Source organism: Pan paniscus, chromosome 1 (assembly GCF_029289425.2).
Source record: "Pan paniscus chromosome 1, NHGRI_mPanPan1-v2.0_pri, whole genome shotgun sequence".
Taxonomy (NCBI): domain Eukaryota; kingdom Metazoa; phylum Chordata; class Mammalia; order Primates; family Hominidae; genus Pan; species Pan paniscus.
Genome location: NC_073249.2, coordinates 108,358,680 through 108,374,279, shown reverse-complemented (window position 1 = coordinate 108,374,279; position 15,600 = coordinate 108,358,680). Strand labels below are relative to the sequence as shown.

Below are 15,600 nucleotides of genomic sequence, written 5' to 3'. Positions count from 1 at the left end.
GACCTCTGAGGAGCCACTTTCCATACCCCCTCCTCTACCTGGGCCCCCTAGCAGGTCACTGCTCTAAAGAGTGCCATCCCTGTGGGCCACGTGGCCACAGCAACTTAAACCACAGATGTGGTTGTGGAAAGTGACCAGTTAATGAACTTCAAAGTCTTTTTGGCCAGGCAAGGTGGCTCATGTCTATAGTCCCAGCACTTTGGGAGGCTGAGGTGGGCAGATTGCTTGAGTGAAGGAATTCGAGAGCAGCCTGGGCAACATAGCGAAACTCCATCTCTGCAAAAAATACAACAATTAGCTGGGTGTGGTGGTGTGTGCCAATAGTCCCAGCTACTTGAGAGGCTGAGGCAGGAGCATCCTTTGAGCCTGGGAGGCAGAGGCTGCAGTGAGCTGAGATGTGCCACTGCACTCCAACCTGGGCAACAGAGTGAAACCCTGTTTCGAAAGAAAAAGAAAGGTCTTTATCTTCAACATCCACTTCCCCAGACATTTACTTCCCGAGACATTGAGAAATATTTAAATAAGATGGGAAAGCCAGCTAGGACTAAAACAACTATTGATCTTTCTCTCGCTCTAATTGTGCAGGTTTTTAAGATGCAGGCCATAGAAAACACATCACATATGATTACTAAAGAAACTGGTGCCTGGTAATATTTGCTGTGTGTACGTTGGAAAGCTATTTATTTATTTTAAATACTCAAAGAATGTCAAGCTGAGGCAGGGCAAAAAGAGACCCAGTGCTGATCTGTCATTCCCCCTGGAGACCTCACCCTACATCTAGCCAAGTGGCCCGCTGGAGTCCTGGGGAACTGCCCACAGGGAAGGAGAGTCAGCAATTTCTTCTAAAAGAAGCCTCCCTATATTGCAACAACAAAATACTTTCAAGATGGGGTCAGAGACCCCCAGACAAGAATCTAGGTCACTCCATTGCACCTTAAATAGGGAGCCTGCTTATTTTAACCGCATTTTTCTTTGCATCTCTTCATTCAACATGAGAACAAACATTCAACAGAGACTGGAAGGAAACTGAGTAAAATATTAAGTGGTAATATATGTTGTTGGTAGGTAATTGATAAGCATAGTTTCTTCTTGGTATACCTAATATTTTCTAATTTTCTTCAGTGAGTAAGGTTTTTATTGCCATACTCCTTTTTTGAGTCTATAGGCGTTAAAAAGAACCTCTGTGCTAAACAATGAGGTTATAAAAATTAACATTGCTGTCCTGTCCTTAAGAGCTCAGATTAAGTAGACGAAACAGTCTCAAGACATATAACGCCAGCCCAGCATGCTCACTGCTGCGACAGAGGGGAGTACAAAGTGCTGGGGTATCCAAAGGAAGGGATTCACTGACGTTATTCCCAAATCTCCGGTTCTTTGGGAAATCTTGCACTCAGTTACTTTATATACAGGTCTCTTTCCAGCCTCTTTCAACTTAAGAGCCATTGATCCAAGTTTACAACATCTTCTGCAAACCCTGCAGGGGAATAAATTCATGGAGCCTGTTCTGCTGGTGGTGGTGAGAAAGAAAGAGTACAGGTTCTGTGGTCTGAATGTTTGTGTACCCATGCAAATTCATACATTGGAATCATAGCCCCCAAGGTAATGGTGTGAGGAGATGGGGCCGTTGGGAAGTGATTAGGTCTTGAGGGCTGAACCCTCATGTTGGGATTAATGCCCTAAAAGATGCCCCAGAGAGCTAGCTGGTCCCTTCCACCGTGAGGACACAACAGGAAGGCACTGTTTCTGAGCCAGAAAGCAGGCCTCGTGAGACACCAAATCTGCTGGCGCCTTGACTTCCCAGCCTCCATAACAGTGAGAAATAAATTTCTGTTGTTTATAAGCTACCCAGGTTTTGATATGTTGTTATAGCAGCCCGAATGGACCAAGACAGTGGGCTTTGGGGCCAGACAGAACTGGCTTGAATCCCCCTTCTGTCACTACTAGTTCTGTGGCCTTAGGTAAGTCACTTTGATTCTTCAAGCATTCAATAAGAATAAGACTTTCTTATGAGATTTTGAGATAATGTACTTACAAAGTAAGTACAGAAAAAGTGGCAAATAGCAGATATTGTTGCCACTTTAATAACTGTTGTTATCTTAAGGCATAATCCCTTCTTTTAGTGAGCTTTCCATCTAGTTGAGGAGGGAAGATTCGTGCAATTAAAAACAGAATTTCCAAGACAACCTAAAGACCAAACGAGAGATCTGGGTAGCAAAGGCTGTGGGATTCAGAGAAGCCCCGGGGGTTCTCAGCCCTGAAGTCAGCACAGCTCTTCCTCCCCTGTGCAAGCTGGGTTCTCACTGAGTAACCCCAACTTGCCAGCTTGCCCATGGGTTCTGGCTCTGTGAGTTTATTACTTGAAAATGCCTGGCACCTAGTGCTGGCCTGCTTCCTTGTGGATGTGGAATACAGGTCTGCATGCTGAATCTTTGTGACGCACACAGTGACAGGCTCTTTCCCTTGGTGACAGTGCTCCCTCCAGGGACCATCTTGGGTCTGGGGAGTGACAGCCGTATTATGAGCAGCCTTCTAGAAAACAAATATGGATTCTTAATTCTAAAGCCAATTTCCAAATGCGTTCTAGGAGGGCACACAGAAATGAAGCCTGCTTCACAGAGTTAACAGCGCTCACTCCCATCTGATGGCAGGAGACAGAGACACAGGCTAGCCTAATGAGAACTGATCGGGATATTCTGTCTGGCGATAATAGCAAATGTAAAACAGTGAAACCTCAGACTCCCCTTCTGGTTGCTGTCGGATTTGCGTAATAAGCCGGCACACACAGGCACACACATGTGTATCTGTAAAATTAAATTCCCCAGAGAATCTGACCAAGGCAGTGCCCACTCTCTTGTTTTTAATAATAATATTTTCCATTTAATCTTTCTTAGAATTTGTGGAGGCTTTGTCCATTCCAAACTCAAAGGAAAAAAATTAGCATTTAGATAGGATTGCGCCAGCATTAAAATCAATTGAAATGGAAACAGAGATCATGGGAAGGTTGAGACGCCTGGAGGTTTTTCCATAGGATGATTCTGATATGACGTTCAGGGTGCCCAAAGCATACCTCTCCCCATGTCTCATCATCACTATGCACTCGGCCTTGTCCCCAGGTGCCTCTTTCTCACACATATTCCTCCCCAAGTCTCCTGAGAATCACATTTGTGATAGCAGAGCCCCTTCCAAGCTCTAGCTCCTCTTTCTCCAGGAATAATCATTGCAAAGGAGACACAAGGCATAGGGTCCTTGCTGCCCAGGGTGTAGAGACATGAAATGCCCCTCGTTTGCCCCATAGACTTAAAATACTCTCTCTAGGTTCTTCTTCCTGCCCCTGCCCCCACAGCCATACACCACTTTTCTCAGTCACACACCCTCAACCTTCCTTACACTCAAATTCCAGACAATTCCTGCAGCCTCAGAAATGCACTGGAGGCCTATACTGACTGGGCAAGGACTTCAAGGAAGTCACCTAGAGGCCACTTCTAGCAGTGTCCCCTACACACTACATGGGTTCTGTAGGCAGGGTCCTAACAGGGAAGCACAACCCTTGTCTGTGATTCTTGTGTGAACAACACCAGCCCACATCCTAATTGACCTCAATGATTCCTGTCTGCCATCCATTTGGATATAGTTTCAGGATCTGTCCACAGCATTCAGAAGCCTCCATAATCTGGTGTATCACTGACTCTATCTGCCAGTGGTAAATTCTTGAAACAGAGACTGACAGCTGCTTTTACTGAGCTGCCTCCAGAGCCATTGTTGCTCTCAGATCTCCTGATAAACCAGACTCATGTTCTTTCTCATTTTGCCTTTTACTGCTGCACTCCTGGAACCACCAGACCACAGGAGTGAGGCTCATTTAGTGCTAATGTCTTGCGTGTGGTTGGTATTTTCCTGTCTTGCAAACTCATTTATCTGAGTCCCTGATCCAAACCCTATGCATTCCTGGCAGTTGCTCCTCAGCATTCCTTCCTTAATGTGAGCCCCACTGTACTCCTCTGTGCTTCTGTGTTCATCCCCGCTTCCACACCTCTCCCTACCTCTCCTATTTCCATTCCAGCTTCTGAGTCCCTGTCCCCGGCTCAGTCCTTTGTATCCCTCCAGCTGGAAGTGTAACTTTTGATACTTTTCTCATACAGGAAGATGATTTGAATGGGATCCACATTGTGGCCTTTGCAGAGAAGAGTGATCCAGGTAGGAAACCTTCAATCTGCTCTTTTACAGCTTTAGCAAGAACTGATTTCTCACCTTTGTCTGCCCTCACCTTTGTCTTCTCTCACATCCCATCCACAATGCAACTGCAAGATATTGGGCACCCCCTGGTGGTCGCCCATTAAGTATGAGTTCGTTTTCAATTGTGCACATGGCTAAGAGAAGAAAAGGTGTGAACAAATCAGAATGTTATAGACTACCAGGTTCCTACAGCGCTGCACAGCAATGGACCAACACACTGAGTCAGTGGGATTTGCAGCAGAGAAAGAGTTTAATAATTGCAAGGCTGCCAAATGGGTAAGAGGAGGGATTCTCAGGCCACAAATCCAATTCTTCAAGGGGTTCTGGGCAAGGGTTTTTAAGAGGATCATGGAAGGTGAGGGCCTGGAAAATTGGGGTCATTGATGGATCTGGGTAAGGGGATGAAATCGTGAGGATGTGGAAACTGCATTCTTCCATAAGTCAGCTCCTTGCTCCGCCTTTTAGACCAGCTGATGTCAGTAGTTTTATTGGTATGCAGAACCTAAAAGTGAAACTCAAATGGAAATCTTATTGTATTAGTCCATTCTCACATTGCTATAAAGAAATACCAGAGACAGGGTAATTTATAAAGAAAAGAGCTTCTATTGGCTCACAGTTCTTCAGGTTGTACAGGAAACAGGGCAGTATCTGCTTCTGGGGAGGCTTCAGGGAGCTTTTACTCATGGCAGAAGGCAAAGCGGGAGCAGACATCTCACATGGCAGGAGCAGGACCAAGGTCGTGGGGAGGTGCCACACACTTTTATATAACCAGATCTTGTGAGAACTCATACCAAGTGGGGAATGGTGTTAAATCATAAGAAACCACCCCCACGATCCAATCATCTTCCCCCAGGCCCCACCTCCAGCATTGGGGATTACATTTCAACAGGAGATTTGGGTAGGGGACACAGATCCAAACCATAACACCTTTAATCTCACCATGTCTTAAATTTTATCTATAGAACAGAGAAGGGACAACAAGTCTTGTGACAAGGGCTACATTATCCTGGGGTAGTACACAGTGAAGAGAAGTGGGCCAGAGGGCAAGCCAGCTTCACGATTGCTGCCGATGGTGTGGGAAGCCTAGCGGGATTTTATTTTTTTCTCCAGTTGATTTTATAAAGTGTTTTTGGAGATGCTTTCAAGAACCTCAAACATTCTGCTTTGCTGCCCAAACATAGAAAGGTACACTGGGCACTGGGGGAGATATTAAAACATACCAGCTTTACAGGGTGTGTGTGCTTGTGTGTGTGTGCACATGTGAACTTCTGTTCACATTAAAAGTTTATTTACCTATTTTGCCATCTAGCCTATATCAACCACAATTCTACCTGAAAATAGGATAAATGTATACTTTGATCCATAAAATATTGTCTGTGCTTAGGAAATGAAGTAGGAAACATTCCCCTAAATAATGAGAACTGGGGAAAATGAGCAGCTTATTTTGAAAGTGCAAGATGACCCTGTAAATGGATGGGTAACTTTGTTTTTGGAACTTGGACAACTTTTCTCTGGTTTCACTCTTTTCAACACCAGTGGAGAGTGAAGTGCAGGAAAATTGATTTTGCAGGTAGCAATTCCCTATGGCAGTGCTCTGTGAGACAGAGAGTCCCCAAGAGAAAGTGGAAGCACAGATTCTGAAGTGCATTTTGGAAACCCTGGGACAACCCAGAATGTAACCAGAGAAGTCAAGGGAATGTAGACTTTCATGGTATTTGCTGGGGACCTCAGTCTCTTGTATACTCATAGGGAGAGATCTAGAGATGGTTCCACTAGACAGATCAGGAAACAGCGGTTTGGAGAAGTTAAACAAACTGCCCAAGAGAACACAGTTAGTGGCAGATCATGAAGGGTGAACAGATCGCCTTTTTCATCAATATATAGCTGATTCTTGCACAGTGTCTTGACTCATGGTAGGCGCTCAATAAATATTTGTCTGGCAGATGATTAGAGAGTTAGATGACCAACCAAGACAGAGCCCCAAACTCTTCACTGGCAGACCAGCTTTTCCTTCCCTTTTTTGGCAATACACTAATAGCCTCCATAGTTTCTTACAGAGTGAAACCCACATTTTTTATCATATAATTTATAAAATCAAGATATAATCCATATACCATAATAGTAACCCTTTTAAAGTGAAGATTCCAGTGGTTTTTAGTACATTCACAAAGTTGTGCAAACATAATCAGTATCTAATTCTAGAACATTTTGAAAAATAGCCATTACCAGTCACTCCCATTTCTCTCTCACCCACCTCTGCAAGCAGGAATTACCTACTATCTCTAAAATTTGCCTATTCTGGACATTTCATATAAATGGAATCATTTAATATGTAGCCTTTTGTGTGTGGCATCTTTCACTTAGCATGATGTTTTCAAGGTGTCCCAATGACATTGCACATATCATTCCTTTTAAGGGCCGAATAATATTCCATTGTATCAAAACCAAATTTATATTCTGAATTATCTGAGCACTCTCTTGTCTTTTTCACTTTTCAACATGATCTGCCCTTGTCTCCACCCTCTCAAGAAAAAGCTAGTGTGGTTTCAGTGGGTTTTCCACAGGTTCCGGCCACCACTCTTCCCTGGAGGAGCAAATAGCAAAGGAAGCCAATTGCCTAAGGTTTACAAGCTATAATCAAACAGAATCGGATCCCTGGTGTTATGTGAACAGAGATGAAGTTGCCATAGGCAGCAGCCTGCTGGCCAGACTCCAGAGGGCTCCTTCCCCACCTCACCTGCCCCCTTCCAGGATTGTGGGGAAGCCTGTCTGGCTCTTTGGAACAATAGAACAAAGAGGCCTCCCTGAAGTTGCAGGAACCTGTTTGACCGAGATTGCTGCTGTAATGAATGAAGCTCCAGAAACTACTTCCACCTCCTCCCTGCACAAATATCCCTGGGCCTGAGCTGTGCCTTTCCCAAAAAGAGCCCAAGCTGGGGCTTGTACTGGGAAGCTGTAAGCATGCACTGAGGTGAGGGCAGGGGGATGGGGAAGAGCTCTAGAAGCATCTTCTGTGAGCAAGGGCCTTGCCACTCAGGGTTGGGAAAGGGAAAGACTTGTCTGTGAAAGTCCCTGACTCTGAATTTGTGGTTAATCAGTGATTTGCCTGCAGAGCACTGATGTGTAACCTGGGGCAATGGGCCTGACTGCAGGACTAGGAATTTCATTCCTGCAAAACAGTCCCTCTGCATTCCTTTGCTCTTGCTAACAAGTTAGACATGGCCTTTCACCCCAACCAAACACCTACCCCCACCACCCCAAGGAAGAAGATCATACCTCCAGGAAAATAATACAGTTATTCTTAAAGAACTAACAGTATTGAGGAACTGTGCTAGGAGCTTTATGTAGATGACCTTATTTAGCACCTAAAGCCACTCTGTAATACATGCATGATGATTATTATTCTAGTGTCAGATGAGGAACGTGAGTTTTAGAGGTTAAATAAGTTACCCAAATCACTCACTGTACCTAAGCCAAGATTCAAATTCAAGCAGGCTGTCTTGACCTCTAAATACATCATGACTATGAGGAAGATGATGATGATTGTCACTTACTGTGTACTTATATGTACACAAGAACCCCATGAGGAAGGCATTATTTTTATTACAACTGAGGAAGCTGAGGCTGAGAGAGCTTACCTCACTGGGAAGCATAAAGTTGGAATGACGCTGAGGATGTCTGGCTTCCCAGCCCACACCCTTAACCACAAGGCCCTGCCATAGAGTTATATGAAGTCGTCAGGTTAGCAACTCTGAGTAGCATATACGTCTGTAGCAAGGCCTTATGCTAAGTGATCATTCGGTCCTCCTTCCTGCCTCTCTATTGCCCTTCACCATCTCCTCCACCTGCAACATTTGAAAGACAAGAAAGCGGAGACCCAGGGCAATGCAGTGGCATGTTCGAGATCACAGGGTTATAGGAATAGTGGGAAATCGAGCTTAGATTTCCCAAGGGCCCCTCCTGTGCACAGTCCACCCTATCACACCAACTCCAAACAATGCCCCAGCCAGTGCAGGCTCTGAGCATGTGCAGTGCTGCCGCATGTACTGGGGAGGGGGACACGAGCAGGCAGAGCAGGCGGAGGTGAGAAGAGCACAAAACCACCTGGAAGCTTCAGAGCCTAGTTAGGGAAGAAAAGTCAGGCTTCCTCCCACTGTCTGTCCAGGTTTGGGATCTAAGATTACACAGCAGCAACAACCACACGTCCCAGTGATCCAGCTGCCCCAACCACTTTCTTCCCCCAGCAGTTCTGACATGACCCTCATGGCCAAGAGCTTGAGTTCACCCAGGGTAGGAAGCTAAGGGAAGGCAGCAACCCTGTACTCCCACCTCCACCTGCCAGGAGGCAGAGTCTGCTCTCCTGGCCCTCGAGCCTAATCGCCAGATCTCTCCTGCTGTACTCATCCCACGCCCTCAGGCAGGCCTGGCTGGGAAGGACATTTCCTAGCCCTGTGCTCTTGCCCATTGCCTGGTGGTGCTGCCAGTCTTCCTCCAGCTCCTGCGCTCAAAGTGCCCGCCAGAGCCGCTCGTCTGACAGGTTTGAAAATGAATGACTCTCTTCCTCACCACCCCTGGATGTGTCTGTGTCAGGCTGACATCTTCTTTATAACATGTGATGAAAGGTTTGCAAAGCAGCGTTTCTACATGAGTGCATGCTAGATGGATATCCTCAAAGGGCACTGGGAATATTAGCGCTAACAAGCTGGAAATGCAAGGACAGGCTGCTGTCTGCACACGTGGAACAGAATTAGTGACAGGACCTGGAAGGAACGTCTCCAAGCTCTGTTCCATCCAAGCTTCCACTGCTTCAGGTTCTTGTAAAAATCTTTTTGAGACCAATTGTCTCAAGTAGGACCACTAACTGCCTCCTTGAGCTTTTGATTTTAAGTTTGGTTTACCAAATTTAACATTTGGTTCTTTCTTTCTTTCTTTCTTTTTTTTTTTTTGAGACAGTCTCCCTCTATTGCTCAGGCTGGAGTGCAGTGGCACCATCTCTGCTCACTGCAACCTCCACCTCCCGGGTTCAAGCGATTCTCCTGCCTCAGCCTCCCGAGTAGCTGGGATTAGAGGCATGGGCCACCACACCTGGCTAAGTTTTGTATTTTCAATAGCCTCCCAAAGTGCTGGGATTATGGGTGTGAGCCACTGTGCCTGGCCTGGTTCTTACTATGTGTTGAATGTTATTCCAAGCACTTAACAAGTATCAACATATTTAACCTTTGCAACAACCCGACGTGTTAGGTGCTGTTTTTATCATCTTCCCCGGTGTACAGATGATAAAGTACAGGGACAAAGAAGTTAAATAATGTCCCCAGCTCACATGGCTAATCAGTGATAGAACTGGGATTCAAACCCAGCAGTCCAGCCCGGAGTCTGGGCTCTGTAACCATCAGCTTAAGCTTCTCTTCATCACAACACCATATCATTTGACTTTTTCACCAATTCTGGGATCTTAGGGCCAGGAGAAGACAGGCAGAGAAAGAGGGTAAGGTAAGGAGTGGTAGCGTATTCACATGTCTCAAGTGCCATCTCATAGCTGTGGGGCCCAGACAATGTCCCCTGTCCTACGCGGATGTCTGACTCTCACGGGTGACTTCTTGGCAATTCCATCTTGTGAGAGGAGAGCTCCCAGCCTTGTCTGTCCCTCTGAGGTTTCCCAAAGGATCCAGTTCAGATGCTGGGCTGCTTTTTGAGAATTCCATATTTACTGAGTGAGCTCTGGCCTAGAGACCAACAAGGTCTTTCTGAGAGAGGACCTGTCCTATTCACCCTTGTGTCTCAGCCTCAGGCTCTGGGCTTAAGATGTTGTGGGAACTCAAATTATACCTGCCTGCTGAAAACAAACAAACAAACAAACAAAACCCTTACGCCTGTAATCCCAGCACTTTGGGATTACAGGCGGGTGAATCACAAGGTCAGGAGTTCGAGACCAGTCTGGCCAACATAGTGAAACCCCGTCTCTACTAAAAATACAAAAATTAGCTGGGCGTGGTAGCATGCACCTGTAGTCCCAGCTACTCAGGAGGCTGATGCAGGAGAATCACTTGAACCCGGGAGGCAGAGGTTGCAGTGAGCCGAGACCACACCATTGCACTCCAGCCTCGGTGACAGAGTGAGACTCCATCTCAAAAACAAAAACAAAGCAAAACAAACAAACAAAAACCCTTCCCATCAACGAAGGATCAAAGTAGTGAAAAAAAAAAAACCTTAAAATGAGTAAGAGTTTGATGGGGGTGGAGGAGAGAAAGGAAGAAGACAGACAAAGTCTTTATGAGGACCTTCTGCATGTGTCTCCCTACACACTTTGCCCAACCCACATGCTGATAGCATCTCGTTATATCAACATGCCTGAGAAGTCATGTGGCAGCTGTTCTCTCCACTTTCAGAGGAGGAGATGAAAGGGGAGCGGTTAAGCGACCTGTGCAAGGTCTTTAAACTCCAGACCCAGTGCCCTCTTTAGACACAACCTCTAAGCTGTGTGGTTCCAGCCCCGGCCGTTTATCTGTCCACCTGCCACACAAGCAAGGGCAGGACCCCACTCTAAGAGCTTGGCCCTCCCAAGCTCAGGCCTCTCCTCACAGGAGCAGAGACCCTGAGGCCCAGAACTTCCCATGGCATGGAGTCAGGAAGGGTCCCTTTCCGTGCCTTTGTGGAGTGAGCACAGCCAGCTCCCCCAGGAGTGGGGCCATGAGGACAGATAGCAGGGCAGGGCAGGCTGCATGCTGTGGGCCTGTTCACTCCTGGACCACTGCTTGGTCTGAGACCCGTGAGCCTCTGCCGAATGTGGCCTTGGCTCCTGACTTGGCTGTGCCTGGCCTGGGACCGGTCCCCTAGGGCTTGGTGAAGGCTCATTCCCATCAGTCCCTGCCAGGGAAACAGAAGAGGATAATCACCAGTTTCTCCTCCCACAAAGATGTGATTCCCAGAGGCCAGTCGCTTGCCGTGGGAAACCTCCTGGTACAACGTGCATCCCTTGGCTGTGGGTCATGGTCTCTCAGGACTCCAAGCCTGAGTGGCAGGAGAGGAGTTGCAGTTCTCACAGCTCCAGGTCTCTTTATTTACATCCATCTCTGAGACGCCAGTCCCACTCAGAGCCATCCCTGAGTTAGCCAACCCATCATACTACAGCTGCTGGGAGGCGAGGGCTTGGCAGCGTGGTTTGAAGGAGGGGAAGGGACCCCTCCATGGGAAGGTAGAGGCCAGCCCGCCAGCCCTGGGACTGACCCCATGGACAGTTTCCTCAGTGTCCCAGCCCCTGCTTCCCTGATGTTGAAGCTTTCACACTGGGCTTAAAAATCTCAAGCACAAACTCGAGGAAGGAAGATGGCAGCAACATTGGTAGGAGTGCGGAGACCTCAGAGGTAGGAGACGGTGGAAGTGGCTCCAGACGTGCAAACTTAAGACCTGAGTTCAACTCCCAGCTCTACCATTTGCTCCCGTGTGATGCTGGGCAAGTCATTTGCTCTCCTTGGGTCTTAATTCCATCCTCTTTAAAATGGAGATGATAAAATCTTCCTAACCTCCATCAAGACTAGTTGTAAAAATCAAATGTAAAAGTACTCAGTACCCAGTAAGTGTTCAATAGACACTCAGAAAATAAAGGTTGGAGCAGCGTGATTATAGACTTTCTGCATATGGAGAGCAATGTTCTGCGTCCTGGCTGGGCATGGTGGCTTTCGCCTATAATCCCAGCACTCTGGGAGGCTGAGGTGGGAGGATCGCTTGAGCCCAGGAGTTCAAGACGAGCCTGGACAACACAGAGAGACTTCATCTTTACAAATAGTAATAAAAAAATTAACTGCATGGTGGTGTGTGCCTCTGGTCTCAGCTACTTAGGAGGCTGAAATAGGAGAATCACTTGAGCCTGGGAAGTCAAGACTGCAGTGAGCCGTGATTGCACCACTGCATTTCATCCTGGGGAACAGTGCAAGACTCCATCTCAAAACAAAACAAAAAAGAACAATGTCCAGTGTCCATAAAGGAAGAAATTGGGGAGTAAACGTCATGTGAAAAAAAGGAGATTTCAATTGGATGCAAGGATAAGATTCTTGGCTGTTAGAATGATCAACTCTGTAGTCAGCCTTTAGCAAGGTCAAACGGTCTCAGTCCTGGAAATATTCAACAGAGACAAATGTTCTGAGTGAGGGCTATTCATCTACCTGGAGTTTGGAATGTCTGGGTTGCGGGGGTCTCTTCTGATTTTGAGAACTGATGCTTTTCTGATAACTGCAGAGAATAGTCCTCTACTTGCTTTGTCTAGATAACTATTAGCCTACACATCTCTGAATAGTACTTTCCCTTTTTCTCTATATAGTTTTTTGAAGTATAGGCTATATTACTTCTGAAACATACATGACCACAGTCTTGAAAGGGCTCCAAGCCATGTCTACCACTGGTAAAGGAAACATTTACTTATTTTAAACTCAGTCATTCATCCATGTAATTTTAACAGTAGACTAGTCCTTGCTTAACATTGAATTACTAAAGTGAAATGCGGCTTTCTACACCTGCCTTCCTGGTCAAAAAGGGAGGATCCACAGAGAATGTTTCTCTTTTCCAGGGGACTTGCCAGTTTTACAAAGAAACAGAGGCTCTATTTGGAAAAAATTGAACTTGTAACTTACAATTTTAGCAACTGAATACATGTGAGACCAGGTTAGCTGCCTTAACTCACTTTCACAGATTGACAATCCATTTTAACAGGTCTGCACTCAAGGCTGGTGTCTGAAGAGGGGAGAACCTTGGAGGCTTTTAAGCCTTTGATCAGGAATATCCACACAAGCTAATGCCTTAAAAGCAAAGGAATTAAACCTTTCCCTGACCCAGTTATCAAGGCACGGTTCTCATGGTCACACCAGCTGGCACAGCCATCCCTGAAGCCTTTGGTCACAGAATCGGCAACAGGAGCTGGAAGGAGCTGCCCCATGATGTACACTTTTGTGATATAGTTTTCTGTCAGCATGTACCACGTGGATCCAAGACTGCCTCTACCCCACTCCCAGTGCCCAGATCACTGAATGTAATACCGATGTGGTAAATGAGCAGAGGAATGGCCAGGCTTAGGGAGTTCCAGCCAGCTTCCTTGCCTTTGAATGTAGAATGTCAGGTAATTTAAGTAAAATAATGGCTAAACCTTACTATATGCCAGGCACTGTCCAAGTGCTTCAGAGATACTGATTCATTTAACTCACAACTACCCGACGAAGTAGATGCTATCATTTTCATCATCTCTGTTTTAAAGATGAGGAGACAAACATTAAATAACTTGCGCTAAGTCACACTCTAAGGGTACATCCACGACCTTGGCCAAGGTCATTTGGCCCCAGAGTCTGTGTGTTTAAGGGCCATGCTGGACTGACTCCCTGAAGAATGGGCTCTGTTCTGTCATTGAAAGTATTTGGGGTCAGAGACATTGTCCATTACAGAATTCATCACCCTGAACATCAGAAACCTGCCCTTGGATCTAGAGGAAATTTTTCAGCTTTAATGTCAACCTTATTTATTAATTTATTCTGGGAATGGTTTTTGAGATTTCTTCTCCATAGACACAAAGAATATTCTCCTTACAAAAACCTTTTATTTTCTTGAAAATGGGCATTAAGCCACACTTTTGACTTCACTCGTGTACAAAAAAACCACAACCCATTTGATTTTTCTTGCACAGTTCAGTTTTTCTTTTCATCTCTTAACCTGCTCTAGAATGTCAAATAGGAACGTAGTAGGTAAGTTCTTGTATACCACATTCCTTTTGATGAATCCCAATGTTAAGAGAGTTTTTCCCATAAGAAAACAACAGTGCTCCGTTGTGTATTCAGCTCATAGTTCTGGGTCACGGATCCTGTCCCTCCACAACACTTGTGCCTGCCTAGACTCTCCTTTCCTTTATGTGAATCAGTCTCTTGCACCACAAGTTTACTTTCTACTTTCATTTGAGTCTGTGTTTTTGCATTTCATCCTCTCTGTGAATTTCAGTTTTGTCATGTCCCTTTTACATTTGACTCTCTCTCATCTTCCAAAGTACTGGCAGTGTCACCTCATTGATTATCATTTCTTTATTTTCTGCAGCTAAAAACAGTAACTGAAGTTGTTTTGGAGGAATTCCTCCTTGTGGTCTTTGTACTATGATCTCTATCTCTACAGATAACCAAGGTGGCACCATATTTCCCTCTCCTGTGACAGACACATGGCCAAAGGACGACCCATAGTGTCCACACGTCAGTCAGTGATACACTGGAGGGGCAGGACCTTCTCAGTTCCACCTACAGGCAGCAGGAGTAATGCCCCTGCCCCACCTCACCCTCAGCCCCGCAATGACAGATAAATGAACTCTAATGCTTAGGGCCCTGTCAGTCTCCGGTGTTTGTCATAATCTCATTTGCAATATGGTTATGAGCACGGATTAAAAGATCACCCAGGTCCACTCTGTATTTCTGCAAGAAGTGGCCACCGGCCATAAAGACCCCTTCTAGGCCTGACACAGTGACTCACATCTGTAATCCTGCACTTTGGAAAGCTGAGGCAGGATCACTTGAGCCCAGGAGTTCAAAACCAACCTGGGCAACAATGTGAGACCCCTGTCTGCACAAAATAAAACAATAAAATTTAAAAGACTAGCTGGGCATAGTGGCACACACCTGTAGTTTTAGCTACTTGTGAGGCTGACACAGGAGGATCACTGGAGCCTGGGAGGTCGAGGCTGCAGTGAGCTATGATCCCACCACACACTCCAGCCTGGGCAACAGACTCTCAAAAAAAAAAAAAAAAAAAAAAGGAAATATTTCTCCACTAGAGGTCGCTGTGCTTCCCAGGTAATAAGGCCTAAGGGGCTCAGCCTGAATCTTCAGTGTGAGCTAGCAACAGTGACTACACCAACTCAAAAACTCAAAGTAGAGTTGCTAAGAATAGTATGCGTTTTGCCTGGAATGCATTAGAGATAAAGAAGTGTAGAAAAAAACTTTTACCAAGAGTCCAAAAGAGCCAAACAAAAGGTAGCATTCCTGGAGAGAGGAGAGGCTTGCTAAACAGAGGCCATAGGGAGGAGCTCAAGTTTGCTGAGACTCCAGACAAAAGAAGAAAAACTGTGCAAAGAAAGCACAGTTAATTGAATTCCCAAGTAGCTGGTGAGTTACTTGTATTCAACGTATAAATTTCAAGCCACAAATTCAGCTATGCAAGAAATGTAACTTTATTATTTAGAACTGAACCTAAATTTCAATTTTGAGTGTATACCACTGAGTGGTGGAAGCTGGGGCTGATAATTAAGGTCCTCCACCCCAACCCCACTATCCCAAGGGATCCAGGGTCTCTCTGGTTCCCAGGCATAGCTGAGTGGGGTGCACATCTGGTATGGGTCATCGTTATCTGTTC

At 45.8% G+C, this 15,600-nt stretch overlaps 1 protein-coding gene across 1 annotated transcript in view; it reads left to right on the top strand.

Annotated features, from left to right (window-relative positions):
• CASQ2 (calsequestrin 2) overlaps positions 1-15,600 on the top strand; it is a 73,413-nt gene that overhangs the window by 46,861 nt on the left and 10,952 nt on the right. The window contains exon 8 of the mRNA XM_003805628.5: positions 4,140-4,194. Coding sequence (XP_003805676.2) covers positions 4,140-4,194 — 55 coding nt within the window. The remainder of the gene's footprint in view (positions 1-4,139; positions 4,195-15,600) is intronic.